Source organism: Coniophora puteana (assembly GCF_000271625.1).
Source record: "Coniophora puteana RWD-64-598 SS2 unplaced genomic scaffold CONPUscaffold_2, whole genome shotgun sequence".
NCBI classification, from domain to species: domain Eukaryota; kingdom Fungi; phylum Basidiomycota; class Agaricomycetes; order Boletales; family Coniophoraceae; genus Coniophora; species Coniophora puteana.
The window spans coordinates 21464-49309 of NW_006913054.1; the positions used below are offsets into that span (position 1 = coordinate 21464).

Genomic DNA, 27846 nt, shown 5'->3' on the forward strand with positions numbered 1-27846 from the left:
GCTCAATGGATGCGATGCGAGCCAAAGAATGCGTTCACGGTCAGCGTGGACAATGGTATAGGGTACGATATTTCTATGGCACCAACATCAGCCATTCATTTTCCGGTCGAGAATTACCAGCTTGGCCGGTGCTGGTAACAGATTAACTCATCAGTTATGGTGTTTCGAACGGCGATTGAGATGTTGCGGAACAGAATGCTGTGGCGTACATCTGTCGGAAGCTGGAATTAGATGAGCTCCGCTGTTTCTCCGCACCGATTCTCTGCGATGACGCGTCCTGCCACACTGCAGACAAACTGTGATTTTTCTGTTACGAAAAGTGATTGAAGAACGCGGACAGATGAAAGCCTTTTTCGCCCATCTTTTGCTGCGCGAAAAGTTATTGAAAAGTTAAACTTTTGCCTCGGAGCTTGCATTTCTGTGCGGAGATTAGATAGAAACACGTCCAAATCAGGAAGGTGGTGTCCAATTTGGTAACCCGCCAAATTTACCAGCGCAAAATTGACGCAAATGTCGGCTAAAAGAGTATCTTTTCCTGTGCAAAAGGGGGTTCCAAAACTTGGAGGAAAAGGCTTTCATCTCGCCGCCTCTTTCTCTCGGTTTCATCCGGGGTAAAATCGCCGTTTGTCTGCAGTGCCAGTCCCTTACACTGCAGACAAGCTGTGATTTTTCTATTATGATAAGTGATTGAAGAAGGTGGACAGATGAAAGCCTTTTTCACCCATCTTTTGCTGTGTGAAAGGTTACTCGAAAGTCAAACTTTTGCCTCGGAGTTTGCATCTCTGCGAGGAGAGATTAGATAGAAACACGTCCAAATCAGGGAGGTAGAGTCCAAATCCGGTAACCCGCCCAATTTACCAGCGCAAAATTGAAGCAAATGTCGGCTAAAAGAATACCTTTTCTTGTGCAAAAGGGGGTTCCAAAACTCGGAGGAAAAGGCTTTCATCTCTCCGCCTCTTTTTCTCGATTTCATCCCGGGTAAAATCGCCGTTTGTCTGCAGTGTGTGTTGTTGTATCCAGTAAGTAAAGTTTAATCTCCGCCACAAGCTGATTCCACGATCGAGCGTATCACGGCTGGTCATTAACCCATTCGAAGACCAAGAACACGTCCTCGGCGTCAACAAGTCCTACAGCGCTTTCGGAACAAGTTCAGGAGAACAACAAGGATATGGCTACCGCACCGACGCCGGACTCGGAGGAGACGCATAGTCGGTTCTTGCCAGCGGAAATCGTCGAGAACATCTGCGATGAGTTGATCACACATTGCAAAACAGATGACACATTGCAGGCTCTTGCTAGGCTGGCGCAAACCTGCAAGGCGTTTGAAGAGCCCGCTCTGAGCGCGCTTTACTTTGAGATTGCCGGGATAGATACGTTGTTCAAGATCTTTCCTCAAGATACATGGCAAATCCAAAATGGTGTCTTCGTATGTGGTCAATTCTTTTTGAATATCATAAATAGGTGTGACTGGACTTGCTCCGTAGACTTTTACACGATCTCTCAGACTGACAGATTGGGCCATATTTCGCAAGAACAGTCATAGGATAAAGAGGCTATACCAATCTGATCGCCTGCTCTTATCAGAGTCGATGTTCCACCACGTATCGTTTTGCCCCGGCTTTCCTTTACTCCCCAACTTGCAATATTTCCTCTGGGCTTATACAAGATGCTTCCCCGGAGACTTTTTTCGCATCCTCTGCGGCCCCAATACCAAGGGTCTGGGGTTCAATGCGATACCTGAAAACTTCTTCCCTTTCGTCTCGATGATCGCCGTTACCTGCCAAGGCTTGGAGAAGCTTTACGTCCGTCAAGAGCGCCCACAAGATATGGAGCAGTTCCATGTTATGCTCCAGGAGGCCCTGCCTAACATGCGGTCTCTGAAGCATATGGTTATCGATGCGTCTACCAGCTTGTCGTTGCTTCGCGCCATAGCGAAGTTACCCTCACTTCAGGCACTAACCGTTCAGGCGCTCAAAGGCTCTGAGTCGTCATCGCCATCGTCATCGCCACACGACTTTATATCCCCGCTATCCCAGCTCCGTAGCTTGAACTTCCACCGTTCATCACTTGAAGACATTTTAAAGACTCTTGATCGTCTGGCAGGTCTGTCTCACGTAGAAACCTTCAGGACCTTATCGTCTGCCCACCCCACTCGAGATATAGAGAAGACACTCCAGGCATTGCCGACACACTTCAAATTCTCGCATCTGAAAGTCGTTTCGCTCATGGAGCAACCTGACCTCCGTCCTATTTACACATCAGAGCCTCCCCTGGATATTCGATCCCTCAGGCCGCTGACTGACTATGCTCATCTGGAAAAGTTACTTATCTGGACGAGTATTCCATTTGCACTAGGCGACGCAGATATTTTGGACCTTTCGCAGTCCTTTCCACGACTTCGTATTCTCAACCTCGCAGGACGTGATGCCTGGCACGAACACAGGAAACCGTCGCTTCTTGGTCTTGCCACGCTGCTTACGAATTGTCCCAAGCTAACCGAGCTTCACCTCGTTGTGGATGCGACCGTCTATCATGACCTCCAATCCTGTGCTTCGCCACGTAACCACACAATCACAGAGCTTTTCTTAGCGCACTCCTCCATCGAAGACTCGTCATACGTCGCTTCGTACCTCAGCTTGTTGCTACCCCGGCTTTACCGGGTGAACGCGTGGGATGTTGACAGATCTAAACTTAACAGCCAGGGAGCGACTTCGAAAGAGCGATGGATGATGGTCAATCATCTCATTGCTGGGTTCCATGTGAGGGCGCAGTATGGTCGACAGTGGTCGGAAGGTTCACAATTGTACGGGCGAATCCATACGACTGAATTTGAGGCAAGCTGGAATCCGGAGGATGAGGTTGCAGAGAGTATTCCTACGCGGTACTAAAATGTTTTCCGCTTCGCCTTCGATTATTGCACCAGCACTTATTTACGTATATGTGTTGCAAAAATCAAGGTCATTCTAGCCGTGGATTTCTGACTTTAGAAGAAGTTGGGTCGAGCGGATATCTCTACTTATTCTTTCTTCAACCTGCCTTTCAGGCTGGCATTTGTTGATCAATCATCAAAACCGCTGGTCTCAGCCACATTCGGATAACGGATGGCGGACTTTCAAATTTCCGACCACTGCGTCACCGCCAGCGCCTTTTCTTTGTTGAGTGCAACCAACACCCTTATCTTGTTATTACCGTAGCGCGCCCAGGTGAGCACGGTAGAAAATATCCAGAATCTTACCGGGGAACTACTACGTTCACAGCAGACTTGTAGTTGCCAAGATGACAAGAGAAGTTCACGCTTGTCTTCTGATTCCAGAGATTCTTCAGCAAATTTGCGGCGAAATGATGCACTATATCCAGCTTGAAGACTCTCACAGGACACTGTCTGCGCTGGCTAGAACATGCAAAACCTTTCAAGAGCCTGCATTGGATGCATTGTACCTGGAAATTGTAGGACTTGAAAGGCTCTTCTCGGTGCTTCCTTGCGACGCATGGTCCATGCAAAATGGTCAATTTGTAAGCTACATATTGGCTACATCTCAATCATTCCTAGCTCAAAATTTGCGATGGAATTGATTAGGCACTCACTCGCGCGCTTCGTTTTAGCGACTGGGAGGTCTTGCATCGAAATTTTCATCGCGTTCGACGGTTCTGTCAGCCCGAAATAATGTCCATATCCGAGGCAGTGTTTCAAACTATCATTTTCTGTCCTTATTTCCCCCTCATGCCCAACCTACAGCAGCTGCGCTGGGACAATATTACCACCTTCCCAGCTAATGTTCTACGTTTCCTCTGTGGACCAGAAATCAAGGAAGTAGGATTCAACGTCATCCCTGCTTCTTTCTTCCCTTTCATCACCATGATCAGTATCGCATGCCCTGAACTGCGCAAGCTCCAGGTTCGCCAGGTTTGCGGAGAAGACGTAGAGCATACCCATAGGACGTTGACGGACGCCCTGTCCAACATGCGCAATTTACAGCACTTGAATATCGACACTCCGATGAGCCATTCTCTCCTACAGTCGGTAAAGGGCATTCCTTCTATCCGTTCGCTCATCATTCAACCACTTCGGGGCACGAGTACGTCCGACATCGGTCACGCTCAAGCTCGTTGGTCGGCATTTTGCAATCTAAGTTCGTTGTGTATACATCATGTGCACCTTGTAAATGCGGCAGGGACTCTCGACGCAATGGGCCGTCTGCCAGTGTTACAATTAAAGGAGTTCACGTGTATATCAAGCGGCCATCCGACACCCGATATCAGCAACTTTCTTCGTACTGTGATGTCTCACTTTGATCGCACTCGCCTTTCTGCGTTATCCATACTTGAGGACCCTGATACTTCTCTTAGTGCTGCTTCGCTGGCTCCGCTGAACTTTGAAGTGCTGAAACCACTTATGTCCTGTGAAAACTTGGAGAAGCTCGCCATATGGACATGCATTCCATTCTCCCTTGACGATAACGAGATTTCGATCCTCTCATCATCTTGGCCAAAACTTCGCTCCCTCAACTTTGGAACACGCGATGGATGGGGCACGGAGAAGGAGCCATCTCTCAAAGGGTTGACGGTTTTGCTTGACAGCTGTCCTGATCTTGAAGAGCTTCACATTGTTATCGACGCTTCCCTATATCATGACTTGCCGCCTTCCGCAGTAGGCCGCAATCGAAACACAATCACGCTTTTCTTGGATAATTCTCCACTCGAGGATCCCCTTTATGTTTCTTCGTTTCTTCACCTTCTATTACCGAACCTCTATAGCGTCAATACCTGGGAACAAAACATCTCACCTGACTTCAAACAACGATGGGCGGCAGTGAACAACCTTATTTCCGGTTTCCACACCATGTCTCAATACAGGAGTCAGTGGTCTGCCGAAGCTTCACGCCCCTATGGACAAATCAAAACCCCAGAGCCCGTCGCCAAGTGGAACATCATAGAGGAGGTTGCGAGGAGTACTTCTTCGTTCTCCTAAACCCCACAGTAGTTTGCCAGAAGTTGTCATTCTTACGACGTGTACAATTAATCTACAAGCTTTCATATACAGGTGTGCATTACGTATGATTGAACATGTCCTGACGTCGGCCAATTTGCAGCCAAGCCACCAGTATGATATCGACGTAGTGTAATTTTAGTCACGCAAAATAATCTCCAGGTCGGTAATTAATTCCCTACTCTCATTTGTCCACGCAACACCTCTCGCGATGCGTGAGAAGACAAGCAGAGGGGCTATAATCTTGAATATCTAATGGATTAGACAATGCTCCTCTCATGAGGGCGTGATGAAACGTACCTGAACTTCGTCGATAATTCGCCATCACAACGACACGGAAACGGGAGTTACTATGAAAGAGACTATCAAGTGGGATACTGAGCAAATTGTTATTAGCGTGCACGATGATGATTGCATGTTATGTATGAGACCTGTCCAGCCGTGTCCTGCATCGTGCTCACATGTTGGCCTACGCGATTGCTGTGAGAAATTGAAGGATAAATGGTTGGTTCTACACACGCTTTCCGTGAAGCATTGACCAATATGCAATCTAAGGACAGGCGAAAGCAGAGACGAGAACGTGAGGCTGAACGTTGAGGTATATTGAGGTATGACGAGGAAATCAAATTTATATCCCGCTCGAAGCACTGAGTGTTGGAATTCGAGAAGTCACGCGGCGTGAGTGAGAAAACTCCGTTGCAACCTCGTAATGAGGTAATCTACGATACAGTGTGTCTATATACGTCGTAAGAACAAAGCAACAAGTAATCTACTGCGGAGCATTTTCGTAAACAAAGCAGAATATCGAACAGAGCGCGCCATATGGGCTGCAGCTCGTCATGTGCGCTACTAATACATCTTAGAAACAAAGGAGAACAAATATAAGACCGAAATATTTCCATTACTGAGTACTTGCGCTAAGTAGCAGCTCGGTAGTAGCTGTAGGTAAACAATAAATACGTCTAATTAGGGGGACGAAAGAGGTTGAGGCATGACCTTCTGTATTGTATACCGCTGATTATGTGTACCGTGATGCGCCAATTAGAAACCCAGCTTATACATGCGCTAATAGTACTGATCGTTGGGCTCAATCTTTAATGAGCGAACCAGCGTTGTCTGTACTGCTCCTTGGCAAAGATTCCAGAAACAAGATGTTTTACCTCTGCCCACATCTTGCCTTGAATGCCCGGTGCCTGTACGCCTTTGTCGTCATCCCAAGCCCAGATTTTGCTAAGAGTGGGCACTAAAAGGGTAAGGAACGACGCGACATAAGCCGGGTTGTCAATAGGAGAGTAACATAGGTCTAATCCCACGACGCGTTCGCCACAGCCGGTAGATTCGGCTGGTAGTTTGTGATATGCGATGGCGTCGACAACGAGATGAACACTCTCTAGAAAAGGACAGTTGTTGAGGAGTGTTGCGAGCCCCTTAAGAGACGGCTTTTTGTACTCGTGGAGAACCTCGCAGCCAGGGAAGTCTATAACACGAAGGCTGGGCCATGAGGCAGAAAGCACTTCCATGTTATCATCATCAAGAGAAAATGGTATGCGGGTGCGAATAGACAGCTTTTCCATGCGCTGGTAAGACAGGAGCGGCTGGAGTGATTGTACTGTTAACGGAGGTGCTTTTGCGTCCTCCCGATTTGAACGACGTTTACATTGGTCTACTAGCGATAGCGACGTGAATTGTTTGGGGGATACGCTAGGCCCAATAGCTTCAAGTAATCCGCAGATATCGAGAGCGCTTACAGAGGCCTTCGAATGCGCACAGAAGCTTTTCAGCCATGACAGTTGTCCGAGGTGAGGAAGAGTCGTTGCTACCTCGCTAAAGGTTGAACGTTGGAAATGTAACTTTTGGAGGCTGGGGAAGGATTCGCTTTCCTCCTTCAAGGGAAAGTGGAACGTGTCAGGGCCTCCTAGAGACCGAATAGTCAAGGTTCGAAGAGATTTGATCATCTTTGCGGCTCGGATCAATGAAGGTGAGATACGCGCATCCATCCAAACAGATTCGAGCGTTGGGACATGCACCATAACGTCCTCTAGAGCCCCAAGGAACGGATCCGTCTCCACATCATTCTTCGGGCTAATGCATAGCTCCCTCAAGGCAGGGCAACTGATAGCAACCGTAGAGACGAGAGGCAATCAGCTTCCCGGTACCTCTAGACGGTTAAGCTTAGTGAGCTTCGGTCCAAGTAGAAGACGGAGGAGATTTCCGGGGAATTTGGCAGTACCTTGCCAAGAGAGATGTCGAAGATTTGGGAGTATTGGGAGGTACGGGCAAAGGCAGAAGAAACCAAATGCCACCTCGGCAATCTGAGGGGTCTCTGAAGGTTCACAGAGAATACGTATGCGGCTGGAGTTCTGATGAAATACGTCCCAATCGTCTAACCGAAGCGCGCGAGTGAAAGTCTTGCGACCGGCATGAGCATTCATCAACATGCAAATCGTTTACTGGGGGAATACGTACGAAAATACCGCGTTCGGTGGACCAGGTATCTCGTGGAAGCACCTTGAAGAGCCTATCGAAACCCTTGATCTCGTAGTAAAGGGCATTCAATGCGGGTTCCCGGAACGTTTTGCACGCTCGGGCGAGCCTGACAAGGTCCCGGCTTGCGTCGTCTGCATGGGTTACGTCCATCAGCTCTAGGCATATCTTATCGAGAAGCTCTCGGCACAGAAGTTGGGCGTTCATCTCAGCCCAGAAATAGATATGCAGGGGTTTCCTAGCGTTATGAAGCACTATTCAGTGAACTTAGCTCTTGCAAACAACGGACTAAATTGACGTTACCTTTTGTGTTCTCCACCGGTGCCTTCAAAGGTTACGGCCAAGCTATGAACACGAACAGCTCCGTAGCTGACGAGGATTCAGGGATCACACGCGTGTGCGTTGAGTTGGGACACAAGGTAGGACAAAGCCGCACGCGACGCGTCGCGAGCAACAGAAGAGATATCAATTTAAGCTCCGACGGAAAATTCCGAATGACTTCCCTGCTCAGGTCGCCGTTCTTGCATTTCACCTGTGAAACCCATACTGACAACTGATTGGCACACAATAGTGATGCGAACTTGACATCCTGATCACTGGTATAATGTGGTCCCTCCAACCTCAAAGGGAAACACCGCTCCTCGACTGCATCATTAAGTTGTTAAGTTACGCATTAGAAACTACCCAAACAATGGCCAACGACTACGGAGAATGATAGAACTATTAAAGTGGCAAGAGAACCGTGATTATGATAGGAGAGTAGTGTATAAGATCAGTCACGCAAAGCAATCTCCAGGTCAGGGAGTGAGTCCCTACTCTCATTTGTCCACGCAACACCTCTCGCAATGCGCAAGATGACGAGTAGAGGGGCTATAATCTTGACCGGATGGATGGATTAGATAGCATGTCTCGCATGAGAGCACGATATAACGTACCTGAACCTCGTCGACCATCGCTATCACAACAGTGCGGAAAGGTGAGTCGATGAAAGGGAGTATCAAGTATGATATTGAGCAAATCGTTATTAGCGTGCACGACTCAATCATCATGGCGCTGATGCCTGTATAGTTCAAGCGTGCATCAACATTGAACGTGGATCCTTAAGGCCAGTATTAATTCTGAGTTCCGCTACACGCAGGCTCTGGAAAGGCTTACCCATCATTGTACTTATGGAGGTGCGTTCTGAGCGCAGGCGAATCACAATGAGGCTGGTGGCAGCAAGGTTTAGGATGGTTGCCATGAAGAAGTACCATCGAGATACAGCTGCCAGCCATGGGGCTGTAGTGAGGACTGTGTAGTTATTGGGCAGAGAATACGCTATCATGCATAGGAACCCGGACGCTGTCGTCCCATAAATAAGCACGACATTCGCGGGGGTTTACGCGAGTACGCACCGGTGGTTATCAAGAATAGCGAGCCTAAACCCGACTTAATGCATTTGAAGCTTGCATGACATTGATGCAGCACACAGCACCGCCATACCTGATTGCTAATCGTAAGCACCTGCATGTTTAAACGGAGAAACGGCGCACCATGAGTGCGTCGGCCATACTCGTAGCGATCCAGTTGGACACATTTATGAGAATTGCACTGGCTGAATGAGGGTAAGCGGACTCGAGGGCCCATGGCTGGGCACCATTAGCCAATCCGGCGAGATAGAGCTGAGGCGGAATGGCATAGCAGATGACGCAGAGCGTCCCGAGACAGAGCATGACCGCGACGTACGCGACGTAGAACCACAACCATCTGCGGTTCTTCGTATCCTGCGCCCCGCGCGCCCGCCTGACTAGCAGCGGGATGCACTCGAAGGCGAGCGAAGCGGCGATCCCCCAGCATATTCCGCATGCGAGCGGTGTCCACACCAACATCAAAGCGGTTTCCAGCGTCTCCAAGTCTCTCGAGCGTGTAGGAAGTTGATCATGGGCATGGCTGTAGTGGTACTCGAGGTACATATCAGGGGTGAGAGGGGTGACGGGGCATACCTAGGACGGCGCGACGGGAAGAAGGGGTGTGGTGAGGACGGTCGCCCGGGTGGGTGGCTCTGCAAAAAACATGTCCGTGCGCTTGTAAAACTATGTCCATCTATAGAATGTCATGACGTGCGCTATGAACCTGCCAAAGGAAATTAATTGCGCTTGTAGCGCGGCAACACATTCCATTTTCGGAACCGAATTGTCCAGAACTCACCCCTATCCTTCCCTATCCTCTCGTTCAAATTGTTGGTGAGGACGGGGTAATGTCCGTGATAGTGCGGGCAGGAAGTGTTGGTACGCCGTCCATCAATATATCTTCGGGCTTAAATGAAATTCGGGTCCACTGCGAAAGATAATCATATGGAGGTCAGTGTTCGTATAGACGATTACATCGGGGAAGACGTCAATGGTCGCCTTGGTGTGGAGCTTCGTCTACCAGAACGCGGAGAGTATTTCGACTTCTTCTCTAGATCTAGAGGTTCGGGATGGTGGCCGTTAAGACCAGTTCTTCATGCTCATTAGATCACCGCCTTCGCGTTGAACGGCAGCGCCTTGGGCCTTGAGGGTACGGGTTGCTTCAGGCGCTGCTACGTACGTCTGCGCACAGAGGAGAAACCTATAAAGGGTGACATATATCCGAGGTGATAGGCGGTCAGCACTTTCTCACCGTGGATAGCTGAAGAACGTTGACATCGGTGACAGGCCGGTATCCTAGTGAGATCGTGAGATTGTGAGATAAGAATCTATGGGGTAAAGTAAAGTTGCGAGAGGCGGATATGATCCAAGAGGGGAAGGAACGATAGTGGAACACTCTACGTTTACTGCCTGTGACTCGACTTATACGTCAAGATCTTTAGGTTTTGAGAGAGTTCTGAGGACGGTCATACTCCGATGAGTACGTCTCAAGACGGGTCATCAAGTGTAGAGTGAGATAACATGTGCTTGCCAAAGGCTGCATAGGTGGACTGGCCATGTCCAGGTTTACGTCCTTTTATTGTTGAAAAATCGACTTTACATTCTAAGCGATGGACGTCCACAGCAAGCGCGTATGGCCCGTCGAACATAGTAGCTAAAACTATCGTCGACTTGGCGCATATAAGTCAACGTGAACGCGAAAGCTAAAAAGTTGCCTATTTAGCACAGTCTACATCGTCATCGGATGAGGCTGCAATCTTGTCTTGCTCACCGTGCAATCATCTCATGCAAGCCACTGCCGTCTGTAAGTCTCCCTAGCATTGAAACCCGTTACGAGACGTTTCACCTCTGCCCATTGGTCACCGTGTGCACCTGGCGCCTGAACACCCATGTCATCCTCCCATGCCCACATCTTCGTAAGTCCTGGCATCAAGAAGTTGAGCGCCGACGCGACGTAAATCGGGTCATCCAATGGAGAGAAGCCTAGGTGTAACCTCTCGACGTTTGGCCCGCAATTCAGCCACTTTGGAGACAGGTTGTGCTTCAACCTCATGTCAACGACGAGGTCGGCATCTTCCAGGAGTGGACAGTTGGTTAGAAGTGTCGCAAGTCCTTGAACCGTTGGCTTCTTGTGGCCATGTAGGCGCTTACAGCCGCCGAACTCGATGCTTTGTAGATTTGGCCATGACGCGGAGAGAGTCCGAATGTCTCCATCTTCGAGAGAGAAGGGGGCGGTCGTGGTGATGGATATGTTTTGGATGTTTGCGAAGAGCATCAGTGGTTTGAGACATTCCATGGTTAGCGGTAGCGCGTCTGCAATACCTTCAGTCAAGTCGCCTTCCACTGATAGATCGGTAAATTTCTGAGGGTTGACATTGAAGCCCAGCGTCTTTAGTAGGCAAGCTATATCCAGAGCCAACCCAGTTGTGCACATGGAGGCAGAGAACGAGTCTAAGGATGGTAAAAGCCCGAGAAAAGAGAGGGTAGTTGAGATGTCTCCAAGAGGGGTCTGAGAGAACCCCAAGCTTTGAAGAAGAGGGAATAATACGCCGTTGCTAGCGGGTGGTGATACTAATTCCATTTTGTGCAGAGATTGCACGTCCAATTCTTGAAGGCAAGGAAGTTTACTTGAAGTCTCAAAGAAAGATACCGTAGTTTTCGAACGCAGATTGATCACCCGAAGCGCCGGAGCATAACCAAGGGCGTCTTCCACCATGGTCAAGAATGACCTGAAATCTTTGCGGGATGCCGGACCAACAGAAAGGTAGCGTAAGTCATGGCATCCAATGCAGATCGTGGAAATGATTGACATGAACGACCTGGGGATAAAAGGGAAGTCAAGGTGGGTAAGCTTGGGACCGCAGAGAAGGCGAAGTAGGTTTCCGGGAAACAATGATTTATTTTCCCACATCAAGTGACGCAGGTTGGGAAGGATGGGAGAGTGCGGGCAGAGACAGAAAGCTTCGAACGCTTCGGCCGTGATTGCGGGAGTGTCCATAGGCTGGGACAGCCGGCGTATGCGAGAAGCGTTCTTGCGGAAGACATCCCAATCGCACACTCGCAGTGGCCGTGTCAAGGCCTGAGCCGAGCGTGATGAGTACGCGGCGTAAGCGAGACGAGTATGCAGAGTCAACGTACGAAGGCACCACCATCAGTTGACCATGAGTCGCGCGGCAGGATCTTGAAAAGACTCTCGAAGCCTACAATTTCATAGTACAATACGTCTAACGCAGGATCTTGGAACACTTTGCATGCCTGCGCTAGCCTGGCGAGGTCTCTACCTGAGTCGTTGACACGTTCCTCGTCCCACAGTTCGTTGCATATCTTGTCGAGGAGCTCTCGATATAGGTAATATGGCGGCATCTGCCGTCAAGTTCGGTACAATCAACATCATCTGTCTTCTCACAATAAGCGAACATAAGGGAGCTTACCGAGTATAAACGTTGAAACGCTGCTGGTCTAGTGGTCCCGTTGGGCGATGTGAGAGGTTCTTTGCTGCACTAAGAGTACAAGGAGTTGCAGCTATTCACTATATGGTGCCTTCGAATCTAGCTGAAGTAATGTGCTTACCTCGTCCTGCCAGTGCCGTTACTTGTTAAATTGGAATTGAGGTCGCGCGACTGTAAAGGGAGAAAAACACCGAATGCTATTTGAGGCTCCGCTCAAAAGTTCAAAGTACGAAGGTAGGCTAGGATGACATTAGGCAAAACCTCGCACTGCAGACAAACGGCGATTCTACCCGGGATGAAACCGAGAGAAAGCGGCGGCGAGATGAAAACCTTTTCCTCCGAGTTTTGGAACCCCCTTTTGCACAAGAAAAGGTATTCTTTTAGCCGACATTTGCATCAATTTTGCGCTGGTAAATTGGGCGGGTTACCGAATTTGGACTCTACCTTCCTGATTTGGATGTGTTTCTATCTAATCTCTCCGCGCAGAAATGCAAACTTCGAGGCAAAAGTCTGACTTTCCAGTAACTTTTCACACAGCAAAAGATGGGTGAAAAAGGCAGCCAGCCTCGGCGAAGTATCGGGATTCGGCACGGGCTCGCGACGCGGTCTGTTTCTCACCATCGCTCAGCGTCACCTCGGTCCACCTCCTTCTTTTCAACAGCTTAAGCCTTGGTCAAAGTTATTCTCATCATATGATTCAAGTGCTATAGACAAACCGTGGACCATTGATACAGATGACTATAATCTCTTCGACCCACCCGCGGAGTCCCTGTTCCTTCCATTCATCCTTGCTATATCCGGACTCACAAATTCACATCCCACGAACTTTTTTGTAACGATAAAATGACCTCAAAATCCGCACGATGAGTCGGCCTCCTGCAGCATCTTTGCAATCGACAAAGATGATCTCGTCGCTTCTGGGGCTCTCTGTGCTCGCCGTCGCCGGCGTGCATGCAAGCGATCCCAAGTTGTATCAACGAGCAACGTACGCAACACCGACGGCGCCTGCCGCTAGCGGTGCGTCATCTGCCCCCGCTGCTACGATCACGATCGGACCGTCGTCGGTGCCTACTCCTGGATCCGTCCCCGAGGACTACTCCCCGTCTGGACTCGAACAATTATGGGACTTTGTGAGTTGTATAATCATTTCTGTTGGACGACGATTGACGCCTAGGCGGGATCAGGTTGGGAACGTCACAGCTCCTCCATTCACGACAACCTACGAGCCGTCTCTCCCTATCCCAGTCCCGTCAGCTCCACCTCCCCTGTACCCAGCATGGTACGCGCCTCAGCCGGCGCAGATCTTCCCGAACCTCAAACTCCCCGAGGGTTTCATCTTCGGTGTCGCTACAAGCGCATACCAGGTGGAAGGCGCGGTCAAAAATGAGGGCAAGGGGCCGACAGCGTGGGACTGGGCGAGCAGGCAGCCCAACTTCATCGAGGACGGGACGAATGGTGAGTCCTATCAAACATGGAACAGGTCACTTGACCACGGCAGCGTGCTAAAATAGCTCATTCTTAGCGGATATTGCGGACCTGCAGTACTATTTGTACAAGGAAGACGTTGCACGTGCTGCTGCGATGGGAGTTACTGCACACTCCTTCTCGTATGTTTCCCCGTCGGCGGCCCGTTCTACGGAACGTGTCTTGCTAATCGATTATGCATGTTGTCTGTAGGATCTCGTGGGCCCGCATATACCCATACGGTGTCGCGGGTTCTCCAGTGAATCAGCAGGGTATCGATCACTACTCGGACTGTAAGTCCTCGGCACTGACTTCTCGAACATCATGCGCTGATTTCTCCTCGCGTGGCAAGTGATCGACTATCACCTGTCCATGGGAGTAGATCCAGTCGTGACACTCTTCCATTGGGACACACCGCTCGCGGTCAATGCATACTATGGTGGCTTCACGAATGAGCGCATTGTTGATGATTACGTCAAGTAAGTACCGAGGCTCGCAAACTAAAGACAGTATTTCATCGTACACCCTTGCTTTAGCTATGCAAAAACTGTCTTCAAAGCGTACAACGGCCGAGTCCAAACTTGGTACACGTTCAACGAGCCGTCTGTGCACTGTGGTTGGGTTGCACAGTATCCTTTCAGTATGTCGTATGTTATCCTCAGGTCTTCAACTACTGACTACTCAAAGATGTATCTCTGGCGCCCGGGGTCAACTCATCTACCGCTCCGTACCACTGCGCATATTACCTGCGTACGCTCTATTCATGTCATTGTCACCCTCTAGCTATGCTAATGAATTCATTTGGGAATGTAGTGAAGGCCCATGCTGGTGCCGTGCAGGCGTTCAGAGAAATGAACATTAGCGGCTCAATTGCGTACAAGAACAACGACCTCGTGTACGTCTTTTTCTTTTCCCTTTTCGATAGATTCTCACACAACTCACAGCGGTATGCCATGGCGCGCCAACAACCCCGAGGACATCGCCGCTGTCGAGCGCCATGCATCGTTCGGCATCGGATTGTACGCTAACCCGGTGTACACCAACGGCGACTGGCCACCTATCGTGAAGGAGACGCTCCCTGAGAGTTGGCTCCCCCGGTTTACTGAGGCAGAGATGCAGCTCATCAACGGTACGCACTCTCTATGTCTTTCGAATACGTACGTTGTTGATGATTTGCGCCAAGGCTCGGCCGACTTCTTTGCCATCGATGCCTACGCCTCGCAGTACATCGCCGCTCCTCCCGAGGGTATCACCGCATGCCAAGCGAACATGTCCGACCCCGCTTACCCTGCGTGCAACAGCGTCATGCTCTACGCCTACGCACCAGGCTACTCCGGGCTCGTCGGACGCCCAGACATCGTCGCTAATGATACCTTTATGGCGCTCGCGGGGACGAACAGCACTGTGGACGAAGTCACGCTCTCCGAGGTGCGCAAGCGTCAGTCGACGGCGAACGCCACGGATGATGCGGGCTATGGAGAGTTTGATCCCGGCCTGAGCGTGACTGGGTACCCGGACATGGGCTGGGCAGTCGGTCCGAGCCCGGATCCGGCGAGTAACGCGTGGTTGCAGGCGACACCGCAGATGTTGAGATATTACCTTGGAGAGATTTACAGGCGGTGGCCTGCGCCTTGGATCGTGCGTTATTGTCTCGTATCTTAAAAGCGTCGAGGAAAGGCACTGATGCGGTGTGGGATAGTACATCTCGGAGTTTGGGATGGCCGAGCCGTACGAGAACCTGAGGACGGAGATGTGGCAGATTACGGAGGACCCGACGACCACCAGTGCGTTTGCAATTTCTACTATCAATGGGAACGCTAACAAGAATGGCCAGACTACTTCATGACAAACCTCGGAGAGGCCCTCCTCGCGATCTACGAGGATGGTATTCCGCTTAGGGGCACGTTCTCCTGGGGTGATACTTTTGTTCACTCATGTCAGCTTACCCTTTGCTAACCTTGACATGAAGGTATGATTGACAATGCGGAGTGGAACTACGGTCTTGAGCCGAAGTGCGTTACCATTTACCTCTGAATATGAGCTCAGCTGATGCCAGGCCGACTGCAGGTTTGGCCTCCAACACGTGAACTACACGACGCTTGAACGAACATACAAGAGGTCCATGTTCGCCTTGTGTACGTATAAATGTACTCTAAGGTTTTGAAAGAACGCTCATGTTTTCCCGCAGCGGAGTTCTTCGCGGCGCACTTGGTGCCTACTGGCGGAGCAGGAAATGCTACCTCTTAAATTCACTAGATAGCACAGCTACGGACACGTTTTATCTCATTTTACTTGCCATACGTGAACGTTTGTGTTCGGGTACTACTTTCTTGTCCTTTCCGTCCGGTGTAAAAGCCTTTTGAGTGATTTACCCCTATCCCACTCATCGGCCTTTGCCGCCCGACATACACGCTCATACACGTGATGTCATAAAGAAACATCAAAAGGTTCCGTCGTGTAAGTTTGGTTTGCTTCCGACGTTCATCTTGACCTCTGGCACTTTGCGCACATTTCTATACCGCGTCTCATCTCACTCATCTCCAATTACTACTCCACCATCTGTGCGGCTCGATACACCGAACCATGGCACCCAAAGGAAAGCGAAAGCTCGCGGATGCTAACGCAGCTTGGGACACGCTTGACCTTACTGGCAACGAGCCTGCATACTATTCTTCCCAGGGTGACGCGTCCTCTAATGGGAGGAAACAGGCGTCAATCTCACCTAGGAAGGCGGTGAGTACCTACAATGTGCATTATATGGTGTGTCTAATTACGTTTTCAGTCCACTGCACACACCTCCTATGCGACCAATTCCTCTCCACCTAACTCGTATCCAACTCCTACAAGCATGCAGCACATGCACTATCCTATGGCCGCATCATCCTCGTCTATGTATCCTACTCCTCACTATCCAGCGCCCCTCCCTTCATCCTCTAAGCCCACTCAACCCACTAAGAAACGCCAACGCAAGAAAGACCCCGCGAATGACGAGCCGCCGCCCGAGAAGCGAGGGGCAATCATGAAGAAAAAGTGCCCGAAGAACATTCTCGACCGTGTAGATCGGGTAATGTCCCAGCGGTGCGTGTCTGCCATTTTACACCGGGGGAGATGGCTTAATAGGATCGACTGCAGGTTCTTCATGCTATCGCGGAGGCGTAACCCAGGAGAGTTGCGGGAAGAGTTCGGAGTGCTTGGATCAACTGGGAATGTGCGTGTACCATCGAAAATCTCCTAATCCACTGTCTAAGCCAGTGTTTGTCTCGCAGGTATACACCGTCACCATTGGCAACTTCCCGTCCTGTAGCTGCCCTGATGCCTCCAAAGGAAATCACTGCAAACATATCGTGAGTCTCTTCTTTCTGTTCGGTGATCTCTAGCTCATGTAGCGTTTAGCTCTTCATTTATCTCAAAGGTGATTGCCTCCTCTACATGATATATGATCCTTCTGAACACCGCTTTCACGAACCTCAGTCCTCCAAGTCCCACAAGAGTCACACGTATGGTATCAGAAGTGCGTCTAGCGCTCCATTTCATATATAGATGATCTAACGGTCGGGCCGTGTCATTCATCTACAGGGCGCTACTTACATCTGAACTGGACGAGATCTTCTCCCGTGCAACTCCGGCCCCCAACTCAGCGGCCCTGGCTGATCATCATATTCAAGAAGCCTATGCTCGAGCCACGGGGGCTTCGTCATCCCAGCCGTCTTCATCTTCAGGCAAGGACAAAGGTAAACCCAAAAGAAAGGAACTTGGACCCGAGGACGACTGCGCGGTCTGCTATGAGGCGATGGGCGGCAAGGGCTCAGAGAGCCTGACGTGGTGCGATGCTTGCGGGAACGCGCTTCACTCGCAATGCTTCGCAGAGTGTAAGCGTATTATCGTTGTTTTACGCCGCATATGGCTGACGTGCGTTTCTCAGGGGCCCGATCTTCTCGCGGTTCCGTTACATGCGTCTACTGCCGAGTTCCGTGGCCCAATGCGCCGATGAAAACTGAGGCGAAAAACGCAGGCGATGACAATAGGTCTGAGGGATACTTGAACCTTGCTGGCGTTGCAGGCATTAGTCCAGTCAGGGATACGAGTAGCTGTGAGCAGTCATGATGCCTTTGCATTCCTTCCAACCGACTCACTGTGTTCGTATTGGCAGACTATCACGGTTATGGTCATGGGCGACGCTACTACGGAAGTATCGACGACGATTTTGAATGAAGCCTAGCCGACAGTGTGCTAAAGAATACTGGATAAAGCCAATTATTTTAATACCACCTTAACTACCAGAATGCGATCCCGTCATTTTTGTACTCGTCATTGAAATTCATATTCATTTCTGCAGAAGTCTCCAAGAAATTCGTTGATGGCAACCAAATTTCTGCGAAAGATTCTTCTTCCTCGGCCCTGGCCAGTTCCTTCTCATACAACCTGTGCGCATAACTGGCAAACACAATAAGGTTCACTTGCTTCCATAGCTCTCTGCGCCTCTCTGCATAACAGGACGTCCGGACGTTACGAAGGTGAGGAAGTAAGTAGCGGAGGATTGATGCTACGTATACGGGATTATCTATCTGTGAGTCGCCTATGTTGAGAGTAGTGATGCGAGTGTTGCGTGACACTTTGGACCCAGTAGTTTTGTAGGGGACGGTGGCGTTTATGGTCAGATTGATATCCTCGAGCAGGAGGCATCTTTGCAGAAGAATATCAAGCCCTTTGAAGGTAACCGAGCTAAAGTTCCTCGAGCCAGAGAGCCCAGTCGACATGGCGTGAGCATGGAACACTCGAAGGCTCGGGAAGGAGTTGGCTAATGTCGCGAGGGTATCGTCGTTTAGGTAAGGCAGGGATGATGACCGCATGATCAGCTTTTGTAGATGGACCCAGCTCGTCATAGGAATGAATGAGGAGAAGTCAACACCTTCAGTAGCATTGGCAGCATTGACATCTTCGTTTGGGTTATCATCAATTGGCCACCCAATGTCGAATTTTGATTCCTGTAAGGTGAAAACGGAGAGTGCAGCGTGGTCAAAATGGCGATTTTTAGCTTCTAATATTCCTTTGATGTGAATCTGCGGGTTGCCGACGTCTAAATACTTCAAGACCGAAACGTTGGGCAGATATCCAATGTGACCAAGTAATGTGGGGATACTGCTGGAAGAAGCGCGAACCAAGCAGATGCTTCGCAGGCTGACCCATTGATTGTTCCCATTGACGCACTGCTTAACCGTATGTGATACCTCAAACGATCGAGTTGTTAAGTCCTGGAGTGCCAGCTTCGATATAACACTCAGAAGGGAGCAATCAGGAGCAATATCCAGGTCTAAGAGTCGCAGGTTCGACATATGGGGTAGGGACTCCATGAGAACCTGCCGGAAGTCTCCAACATCGCTATTGTTATGGATATGGACATGGAGTTTTTGCAGGCCGGAACAGCTTACGCCGATGGCTGATACAAGTGGAATGAAGTTGGATGGGATCCCGCGCATCCCTAAAACGGCGATGTTGGGGCTGCACAGGCATCGGATGAAGTAACCCGGAAGATCAGCTTTTGATTCAGCCCAGTAGATGGCTCGAAGATTTGGCAGTAGTGGGAGGTGGGGTGAAAGAGCGATCGCTTCATATACATTCTTCCGTAACTTGACGGAATCCTCGGGCTGGAACATTCTTTTGATGCGATGAGAGTTCGCATCGAAGATCTCCCAGTCAGATAGCTTCAGCTTTCTAGAAAAATGCTTAAATGGCAACAGTAAGGGTGCCTATCAAGTATATTTTGATGCACCGGTACGCACGAAAGTTCCGTGATCGCTCAATCTCCAAGTATCACGAGGAAAGAGCATGAAGAGGCGATCTAACCCTCGGATCTCAAAGTAAACAGCATTCAATGATGGCTCTGTGAAGAGCTTGCAGGTTTGGGCCAATTTAACAAGAGATCTGCTGGATCTATCGATATCGTCGTAGTTCATTACTTCACCACAGATCTTATCGAGTAACTCTGGTATCTGGAAACAGTCGTGCATTGTTGTCAATCTGCACATGTGGATATAATGAAAGTTGATCAACATCTCATCTACGAGTGATCGAACATTAACGACGATGCGTACCGTGACCGATCCTGGGACTGGATGACCACTCTGTGCTGGGTGATGCGTTACAGGTCCGTCAGAGTCGTCCGCGTCAGCAGGGAGGACCGAACCACTTCGGAGTTTGAAGTTTTAACCCCGAATTCACGGGTGCCGGCCGACCCCACCAACGCTAAAAAAAGGTCAGTTAAGGGAACGAGGGTATAAGCTCTGGTCGATAGAAGCATAGACATAAATGCAAACTCGCGTTACTTGTACAGACAGTATACATAAACCAGGACTCCATATGGAACATCGAATGTATACGTCAGTGGTAAAGCCCTATCATCAAGTATGCAGCGTCTCTCTCTCAGCATGTGTTTCTGAGATAAGCCTATTCACCTCCTTCCACCGTTTTCTGTAAGTTACGGACGCCTGCTGCGAGACCCACTGACTGTTCCAAGCACGCACTACTAGAGGTTTAGCTGTTAGGGAAACCAGGAAAGATGCGATAAGCTGGATGTCGGAATGTTCGATTGGCGCACAGCCTATAGATAATGTCGAGAGATTCTGGTGACGACGATCATCAGCCAACTGCGAGATTTCGCAACGAGTGCGAATGTCGATGGAGATGTTAACGTCGCTCAGCTGGGGGCAGTTATGCGAGAGCGTTTTGATCCCCTTGAGTGTCGGTTTCTTGTCGTGATACCAGTTGGCCTGGTCTCCTCCCTCCAGTGTGAGATGACGAAGCTTCGGCCAGGACGATGAGAGGCTTGAGATATCGTCATCGTCCAAAGAGAACCGTATGCATGTCACGATAGATATCGTTTCGATGTTGACAAATGGTTTCAACAGACCGAGACACGTCACATCCAACGGTGTGGCAGATGGAACGAACCCGCTGATCGAGCCTAAAGACACAGCCGCTAGGCGAGCGGGGTCTAGTTGCGACGCGATAGATCGGATTACGTGCTCTACGCCCTCTTCGGAGATAGAGATGCCCTCGAACGTCTCTACCCGAGGTAACCTCCCGATGACGTCCAGAGTCCTCGCAATTGCTGGGAAAGGAGAATGCCAGATACTCAAGCTATCAATGGACGAAAATGAGAAGTTGGTATCCTGGGAAGATGAAGACGACCATATCTCGGGATCCGTAAGCGCTCGTATCTTGAGCTCTCTGAGTGATGGAAGCTTGTCGATTACTCGTAACAAAGTCAGGCTGGACATAACATAGAGCGATAGCTTTCTCAGAAAGTGCATTGTGGGTAATGCCTCCTCTAAGGCACGCTGATGGATGTCCGAGTCTTCGAAGTTTGCGGGATCCACTTCGAGCTCGCGTAGATTTTGGCAAGTAGCGCTGATTGTGGAAAGGGAAGGGAAGAACTCGGTTGGCACGTAAGAAAGGTCCAGATTTTTCACTCTAGGGCCGCAGCAAAAGAGGACGAAGTTGCTGTGAAATGCCTCGCAACCCCATTTTAGACTTTGAAGGCCCAGGAAGAGAGGGTCTGGGGAAAGGCAAATAATGTCGTACGCTTCCTCTGATAGCTTCGGCGACCCTCCTTTAGGTTCGAATAGTCTTCGTACACGACGCGAGCACCTGAAAACGCACTCCCAGTCACTCGCTTGAAGCGGCCGTGTAAACGACTGTGAACCCGATAAACCGAAGTGAGTTTCTAAGCCACTGAGCGAAACAAACAACAAGGAAACGTACGAAAGCACCGCCTTCATTAATCACCCAAGAATCTCTTGGAAGCGTCATGAAAACCTTGTAGATTCCCATAACCTTATAATACAAGGCATCCAACGCAGGATCATGGAAAAGGTTGGAGACGCGCGCCAGCCGAGCAAGGTCTCGGGTCATGCCGTAGTAATATGATTGCGATCTGACGTGCCAACAGACCTCGTAGAGTATCTCTGCGACGCGAAGGCAGTTGTGCATTGTAGACTAGCCGGTTATGCTGCCCGGGTTTAGCATTACTTCTGTTTTTCAACGGGTCCCATGGCTCACCTTCAAGTTTCAGGCCTTGGGGTCGACACGACTTCTCGCGGCAACGATGCCCTCCAAGACGTGGTGAAGGTATGGTGGAGATATGTTGGAGGTACAACGCTTGTGCCTTCGGTGGTTTGCAAAATATTCAAGCTCCGCCAGTAAATTCTGGCTGACCATTCGGACGGAAGTTTGTTTCTGCTGCAGAGTGTTTTTTGTTTCTAGCGACGTCGGACGTCATGAAGACTTTCACGGATTGTAGTGGATGAAGGGTGGTACTGTATACACGTGCAATGGGTTTCAAACGTGACTTTCGGAAGGTTTACCCTGGAAATGACATCCCTTCCGCTGAGGGTACTTCCCCATATGCGGGTTCTATGTACAGCCAAGGGCGGCGCTTTCTCCGTATCTTTCCAGGACATCTCTCAGATGCTTCTCAGTACGTTCCTTACTCAAGGTTCAGTGCAACCATTTGCGCCACCACAAGCACCAGCCTTACCGGCACATTCAGATACCGGCTCCATGAGGTGTACGTTTTAGACGCCCATATGGGCTTGCTCCATCTTGCGTACATCGAACGTTCGCTAGGGTCGATCGTGACCTAGGCTAAGCTCTTCCTGAATCCTTGGCGTCATGTCTTGGATAGCCACTAACGGGGGTTCGCCATGTGGAAGACGGCTTTCTATAGCCGACCCACAGGTCTTTGGAAGTATGTATGTCCCTGCGAGATACGATCCCGCGAACCTTCACGTTCTTCGGTGCGGCGCGACTAGTGCCGGTGGGCGCTTCGTCCTATCATAGTGCAGGAGCTACTAATCTCTGAAGGTGTCATATGGCAGATAGTGCAGAACTCAAAGCTTGGCATAGTTCTTCTCCGATGTTATTGGATGCATTTCCTATAAAGGCTCGGACTCTTTCATCCATCCAAACCCTCCGTCTCTTTGCTCTGCGACATGTCTTCCACCGCAGCGGTATCTGTGGTACAGAATGTTGAAAGCTTCATGCTGTCAAGCTTTTTTGTGGGTGAGTAAATAATGCCGTGATTATCATAGAATACGGGCCTGACCTTCATAGTTTCATTGTTCACTCTCGTCTTATACGACTACGGTACGCATATTCCTATCATTAAGTGACACAATCCGAATATCCACCCCATAAGCATTGAATGTTCCGCTGGAGGTGAGTAAAGGTTTTTTTCCTGAGGAAGCGCCGAGTTTGAGACATGCAGGTTGATATAATATGGGTGAGGAGAATAGCTCTCCGATGTCTTCTGAAAGCTAAGCGTTGGTGTAGACCAAGCGTCGCCCTGGAATGGCGTTCACATATGGAATTGTTAGTTCGCGCATTATCGTCCTTGGTCAAACATTTGCTCAACTTGAGTTCGATAAGCTTCGCTACTTCGGCCTGATATTTTCCGCGTAAGTCATTGCGTGACTTGCTCCAACTACACAGTCATAATCTTCGGACAGGGCTATGCTTCGTACGTCAGAACCATCAGCCCGCCGAATCACTTCTGAGTTAGTGTAGTGATGAGCACAAACGTTCCTCTGTCCAATGAAGTGCGTATTTGATTTCAGTGATGTCCATTGTATGTCTCAGCTTGCTTCAGATGTACGTTTAGCTGCTTTCAAAGGCACATTTGAAGGATCAACAATGGTTATTTCTTCTAGGTGTAAGCTGACTTCCGTTTTTCTTTGAATCACCTCTCAGAAATGGGTTCCAGGTTTCTTCGTAGGCGCACTCACAACAGCACTGGAAGCAGTGATTGTTTTTTTTGTGCAGGGTAATATCTATATTGGTGGTTTGTGTCAGTTTTAACCCATAGTCCCAGCGATGATGGCTTTACGCGTGTGCGCGTTACTTGGTAGACCAAGGAAAGTTATCGTCATACTCTCAGTTGCGTTCGCTCTTGTGCAGGCGGGAAATCTGACGCAAGCCGTCATCATGGTTACTTCAGGGTCTCAAATAGCATGTGAGTTTTGTCGAAGGCTCATCAATGCACGTGTAGCTAACAGCCTGTCAGCTGAAATACGGCTACAAGGAATCGATGCCTGCTTATACAGCTATACGCCCGCTGATAAGCTCTCCACTGTTGTTGTCTACGGAATGTTAGCCGTATTTGAGGCTATCATGTTCGCATTCGTCGCCTATTACGTTATGAGCAACCTCTCCGCTCCGTTTTGGCGACATCCAGCGACGTCCGTCGCTAGTCTGGCTTCAATTATTGTGCGAGACAATCTCATTTGGTTTGTCGTGTACGTACCCTCCCTCGTTTCTGAGCGCCTAGTCTCACAGGCCGTCCGCATAGTGCTTTCATAAGCTCACTGCTCGCCGCCGTGAGCGAAGTACCTATTCTACAATCGGTCAGTCACACTTACTTTATTTAAGACACGTCGTTGACTATTACCCGTAGTCACTAGCGTATATGGTTATTTTTTCGTTCTTCGAATTCGTTACAGTTGCGATGGTCGGTCCGTGGATGATTCTCGATCTATGCAAGGAGCATAAGGAGAGTTCACACAGAACAACTGAGCTGAACGGGATGACTACAGTACAGTTTGTTGTTGACACGCCTTCTACAGAGTCGACTCTATGTAGTGTCTGACTTTGGTTTGTGACAAATCAGTGCGCATTCAAAGACCTTCTTTGTAATATGTGCATAGTACGTTGCTAAGATTTATTGCAACAGTAAGGTTAAATCTCCTTTTGCCAAGTGACGATACCGAGTGACGAAATCCAACCAGAAGTAAACGCTCAAAACTGATTTGTCTACTTATACAATCGCCATCTAATTTTACCTCTTCTAACGCACATCAAATGTTAGACCTACCCCTCTACTCTCCCCGTCTTCCGAATCATACTCTCCCGACCCGGGCCAACACCTATCCACTCGACGGGGGTTTCGAGGAATCGCTCGATGAATCCTATGTACTTCTTACAGTTGTCCGGGAGGTCTTCGAACGTCCGCACATCCGTGATGGGCGTCTTCCATCCGGGCAGAGTAACGTACACGACTTCGACTTGGGACAGATCTTCGAGATCAGCTGTGCAGATGACAATAAAGTCGGTCATTGAGGTCGTGTGGGTGACATGAGAAGCGAAACAAAGAAGAAACGAGGAGTATCGCGTTGGTCCTTAGAGAATCAAGATCGTGGAAGGAGACGTACCAGGGAAATACGGCAGCTCTAGATCGTTGACCATGTACTTGACCGCGATTTTTACCTCCTCGAGGTCGTCGAGCACATCGAGCTTGGTAAGGTTGAGCGTGTCGTACCCGTTTACAAGACACGAGTGACGCATCACGACGAGGTCCAGCCAGCCAGTGCGTCGCCTTCTACCAGTCGTCACGCCCCATTCACGGCCGACTTCTTGGAGGTGATTCCCGATGTCCTACGAATGTTGCATAGCGCGTCAGCATTTCTCGGATAGGATGGGAGAAGTAGGATATATGTAGGGGTATGAGAAATGGAACGTACGTTCAGCTGTTCGGTAGGGAACGGCCCACCGCCTACACGAGTGGTATACGCCTTGACGACACCTATTGTCTTTCCAATTCGACGAGGGGGTATTCCGAGGCCGGTGAGTACGCCTCCGATAGTGGTACTTGACGAGGTGACGAAGGGGTAGGTGCCAAAGTCGATGTCGAGCATGAGCGCATTAGCACCCTCCACCAGGACGCGCCTGCCTTCAGAGAGACTCTTGTGAATATGTGCGACGGAGTCAACGACGAAAGGCTTTAGACGCTGGGCGAGTCCCTACGCGCATAAAGCACGGTTAGCCGAAGGCAAGTGAGGGATGAAGGCACGAATGAATGATACAATCGGGGCAGGAAGAAAGCGCACCTTATACCGCTCAATCTCTCCTTCGGTATCATACTCGAAGTTTCCGTACCGCTTGAACCGCCCTTCGACGACCTTGCGGAACTTCTCTGGGAACGTATCATTGTCGAAGAGGTGGTGCACGCGCAATCCGGAACGAGACGCCTTTCCCGAGTAAGCCGGGCCGATGCCCTTCTTGGTCGTGCCTATGCTCGACCCGCCGAGCTCTACTTCCTTGAGACCGTCGACGATCTGGTGGAAGTCGAAGACGAGATGGGCGCGATCGGAAACCAAAATACGCTCTTTGCACTCCAGACCTAGATGAACATTATCAGCAAGGCTGATAGGCGCGCATATATGACGCGTAACGTGGGAGCACAATGACGTACCTTTCTTCTCAAGCTCGTCGAGCTCTTCAAAGAACGATGGCAGATGCACGACGACGCCCGATCCGATGATTCCAACGCACGACGGGTTGACAAGACCGCTAGGCAGAAGGTGGAAGGCGTATGTGACGGGTTTGCCGTCCTTGCCCGGAGCGACGATGGTGTGACCGGCGTTGTTACCGCCTGCGCAGCGCGCGCAGAGGTCGAACTCGCTCGAGAGGATATCGACGAGCTTGCCTTTGCCCTCGTCACCCCATTGGGCACCGAGGACAACGGTGACTACGTGTCGTTGTGAGATTGTGATGAAAAGATTGAAAAGCGCAAGTATGGGGACGTGGAGAAGTCAAGCAGGGGAGAAGCGTGGTATGAGCACAATCTAAACTTACCGGTCCCTTTATCGCCTGTTAGGCCACTCATGAGTAAAGTGGCGGCAAGGCGAAGTTGGTACGTCTAGCGAGTGAGATCGCTGTACGGCGGGGCGGTATATCTAATAACAAGTGAGATGGTTGACCAAGTCAAGAGATTCTCAACAGCGAGCTTCGGAGTCCCAGATCAGATAACGTGGCGGAACGGGAAGCTTTTCGGCCGACCCCCATCCCGTTCCGGATGATTCGGAGTCTCTCCCCGGATGTGGCTCGTGACCATTGTGACGGCGCTCGGGAATTGCCGCTAGCGGCTTTTCGCCTCCGCTCCGCATCATCACGCTCTCCTCAGCTTGCGTTTCCATCGCACCACCGCGTCCCCGAGCTCGTTCTTGAGTAGTGCATTCTTCTCTGACTGTGACTGACGGAGCTTGTTTTCGGTGGTGCGCTCGTCTCACGTTACTCATTAACTCTTGGTCATCATCTGGAAGGCCAACGCATGGGCTTGCATCACTGATCCGTTGATCTTCTCGCTGGTCTTCCTCACTTCCCCTCGTAGTTCAATTCCGCACTTCATAAGGGTAGGAAAGAGCGCGGTCCGAGGGGTCTTGATCATTGTCAGGACTTTGACGTTTTGCTCGCAATAGAACAACGCGCCGATTTGGCTCCCCCTATTGTGGGTTGTCTTGCGCCACGACGCAGGATTGTGCCGATAATAGATACGAGGACTGGTTACGCATAAAACCATCGACATCGAGACCCTCATACGTCAACACATCTTAACGTCTTTAATTCCATCCCTATGCCATCTACAACCCTCATCACCAACGTCCGCGTTTTCGACGGACAGACCCTCACACCTCCTCAGAATATCCTCATCTCCGACACTACCATCGCAGATCCCTCATCTCTCTCCTCATCCTCACCCGATTCAACTGTCGACGGCGCAGGCTTGACCCTCCTTCCCGGCCTCATCGACGCCCATGTCCATATCTCTGAGCACGAGGAGCTGCGCACGCTTGCCACGCACGGTGTCACCACCGCGCTTGACATGGCTGCCTGGCCCGCGGAACGCATCAACGCCCTCCGCAACCAGCGCGGCCTGACCGACATCCGCACAGCGGGCGCGCCCGCGAGCACACCCAACAGCACGCACACGTGTCTGTTGCATCTACCCGAGTGCTCTCAGCTCACTGGCGCCGACATGGCAGAGGCGTTCGTAGAAGATAGGATCCGGGAGGGCAGCGACTACATCAAGCTTATCGCAGACGTGCCAGGGCCCTCGCAGGAGTTGCTCGACGCCCTGGTCGCGGCGTCAGAAAAACGGGGCCTGCTCACGGTCGCGCACGCTGCTATGTCCGTGCCGTATGCGATGGCGCAGAAATCTGGGGCAAGGGTAATCACGCACGCTCCGCTTGACGCGCCCCTATCTTCCGCGAACGCAGAGCAGATGAAGGCAGCAGGACGTGTC

The 27846-nt window shown here is 50.3% G+C and overlaps 9 protein-coding genes across 9 annotated transcripts in view; 5 read left to right on the forward strand and 4 right to left on the reverse strand.

The window, feature by feature from the left end:
* Window positions 1-3721: 3721 nt before the first annotated feature.
* CONPUDRAFT_161997 (uncharacterized protein) lies at window positions 3722-4969 on the forward strand (the record flags this gene model as incomplete). The annotated part of the gene is made up of 1 exon (XM_007766171.1): window positions 3722-4969. The coding sequence occupies one exon, from the start codon at window positions 3722-3724 to the stop codon at window positions 4967-4969; it is 1248 nt and encodes a 415-aa protein (XP_007764361.1).
* A 3285-nt stretch (window positions 4970-8254) lies between these two features.
* CONPUDRAFT_161998 (uncharacterized protein) lies at window positions 8255-9423 on the reverse strand (the record flags this gene model as incomplete). The annotated part of the gene is made up of 5 exons (XM_007766172.1): window positions 8255-8348; window positions 8407-8570; window positions 8627-8812; window positions 8866-8953; window positions 9004-9423. Coding segments are annotated over 5 exons (951 nt in total), but the record flags the coding sequence as incomplete, so codon positions are not given.
* Window positions 9424-10442: 1019 nt separating this feature from the next.
* On the reverse strand, window positions 10443-12361 carry CONPUDRAFT_161999 (uncharacterized protein). Its single transcript, XM_007766173.1, has 4 exons — window positions 12291-12361; window positions 11998-12222; window positions 10631-11938; window positions 10443-10562 (listed from the first exon to the last, which is right to left on the reverse strand). Exons 2-3 carry the CDS (start codon window positions 12220-12222, stop codon window positions 10643-10645), a joined length of 1521 nt encoding a protein of 506 aa, XP_007764363.1. The 5' UTR covers window positions 12291-12361; the 3' UTR covers window positions 10443-10562; window positions 10631-10642.
* An 841-nt stretch (window positions 12362-13202) lies between these two features.
* CONPUDRAFT_116756 (glycoside hydrolase family 1 protein) lies at window positions 13203-16146 on the forward strand. Its single transcript, XM_007766174.1, has 15 exons — window positions 13203-13438; window positions 13493-13763; window positions 13831-13915; window positions 13986-14065; window positions 14125-14251; window positions 14309-14412; window positions 14460-14522; window positions 14586-14667; window positions 14717-14901; window positions 14956-15410; window positions 15472-15556; window positions 15607-15687; window positions 15742-15784; window positions 15840-15907; window positions 15961-16146. The coding sequence occupies exons 1-15, from the start codon at window positions 13211-13213 to the stop codon at window positions 16017-16019; spliced, it is 2016 nt and encodes a 671-aa protein (XP_007764364.1). The 5' UTR covers window positions 13203-13210; the 3' UTR covers window positions 16020-16146.
* A 516-nt stretch (window positions 16147-16662) lies between these two features.
* On the forward strand, window positions 16663-18065 carry CONPUDRAFT_116757 (uncharacterized protein; the record flags this gene model as incomplete). The annotated part of the gene is made up of 8 exons (XM_007766175.1): window positions 16663-16850; window positions 16905-16980; window positions 17039-17116; window positions 17166-17184; window positions 17244-17283; window positions 17349-17641; window positions 17695-17862; window positions 17923-18065. The coding sequence occupies 8 exons, from the start codon at window positions 16663-16665 to the stop codon at window positions 17982-17984; spliced, it is 924 nt and encodes a 307-aa protein (XP_007764365.1). The 3' UTR covers window positions 17985-18065.
* CONPUDRAFT_69676 (uncharacterized protein) lies at window positions 18047-21761 on the reverse strand (the record flags this gene model as incomplete). Its single annotated transcript, XM_007765958.1, has 5 exons — window positions 18047-19495; window positions 19553-19790; window positions 19865-19899; window positions 20294-21466; window positions 21534-21761. The coding sequence occupies 5 exons, from the start codon at window positions 21759-21761 to the stop codon at window positions 18047-18049; spliced, it is 3123 nt and encodes a 1040-aa protein (XP_007764148.1).
* A 1001-nt stretch (window positions 21762-22762) lies between these two features.
* Window positions 22763-24128, forward strand: CONPUDRAFT_141567 (uncharacterized protein; the record flags this gene model as incomplete). Its single annotated transcript, XM_007766176.1, has 9 exons — window positions 22763-22828; window positions 22862-22916; window positions 22969-22988; window positions 23103-23227; window positions 23262-23289; window positions 23409-23481; window positions 23533-23592; window positions 23641-23781; window positions 23818-24128. 9 exons carry the CDS (start codon window positions 22763-22765, stop codon window positions 24126-24128), a joined length of 879 nt encoding a protein of 292 aa, XP_007764366.1.
* A 309-nt stretch (window positions 24129-24437) lies between these two features.
* Window positions 24438-26511, reverse strand: CONPUDRAFT_96940 (AMPSase 1). Its single transcript, XM_007766177.1, has 6 exons — window positions 26400-26511; window positions 26017-26292; window positions 25652-25944; window positions 25286-25564; window positions 24977-25199; window positions 24438-24853 (listed from the first exon to the last, which is right to left on the reverse strand). Exons 1-6 carry the CDS (start codon window positions 26428-26430, stop codon window positions 24636-24638), a joined length of 1320 nt encoding a protein of 439 aa, XP_007764367.1. The 5' UTR covers window positions 26431-26511; the 3' UTR covers window positions 24438-24635.
* Window positions 26512-26757: 246 nt separating this feature from the next.
* CONPUDRAFT_79479 (amidohydrolase) overlaps window positions 26758-27846 on the forward strand; it is a 2882-nt gene continuing 1793 nt past the window's right edge. The window contains exon 1 of the mRNA XM_007766035.1: window positions 26758-27319. Within this exon, the coding sequence (XP_007764225.1) occupies window positions 27178-27319 (142 nt within the window). The 5' untranslated portion in view covers window positions 26758-27177. The remainder of the gene's footprint in view (window positions 27320-27846) is intronic.

Bases quoted from the DNA above. Each gene is read 5' to 3' on its own strand.
- CONPUDRAFT_116756 (XM_007766174.1), top strand. From the start codon at position 13,211: ATGATCTCGTCGCTTCTGGGGCTCTCTGTGCTCGCCGTCGCCGGCGTG. The intron at 13,916-13,985 runs GTATGTTTCCCC...TGTTGTCTGTAG, and splicing joins GTTACTGCACACTCCTTCTC to GATCTCGTGGGCCCGCATAT. The intron at 15,688-15,741 runs GTGATACTTTTG...CTTGACATGAAG, and splicing joins TAGGGGCACGTTCTCCTGGG to GTATGATTGACAATGCGGAG.
- CONPUDRAFT_161999 (XM_007766173.1), bottom strand. From the start codon at position 12,222: ATGCCGCCATATTACCTATATCGAGAGCTCCTCGACAAGATATGCAAC. The intron at 11,939-11,997 runs GTACGTTGACTC...CGCTCGGCTCAG, and splicing joins CAACTGATGGTGGTGCCTTC to GCCTTGACACGGCCACTGCG.
- CONPUDRAFT_96940 (XM_007766177.1), bottom strand. From the start codon at position 26,430: ATGAGTGGCCTAACAGGCGATAAAGGGACCG. The intron at 26,293-26,399 runs GTAAGTTTAGAT...AACGACACGTAG, and splicing joins AACAGGCGATAAAGGGACCG to TCACCGTTGTCCTCGGTGCC. The intron at 25,200-25,285 runs GTACGTTCCATT...CAACATTCGTAG, and splicing joins TCCCTACCGAACAGCTGAAC to GACATCGGGAATCACCTCCA.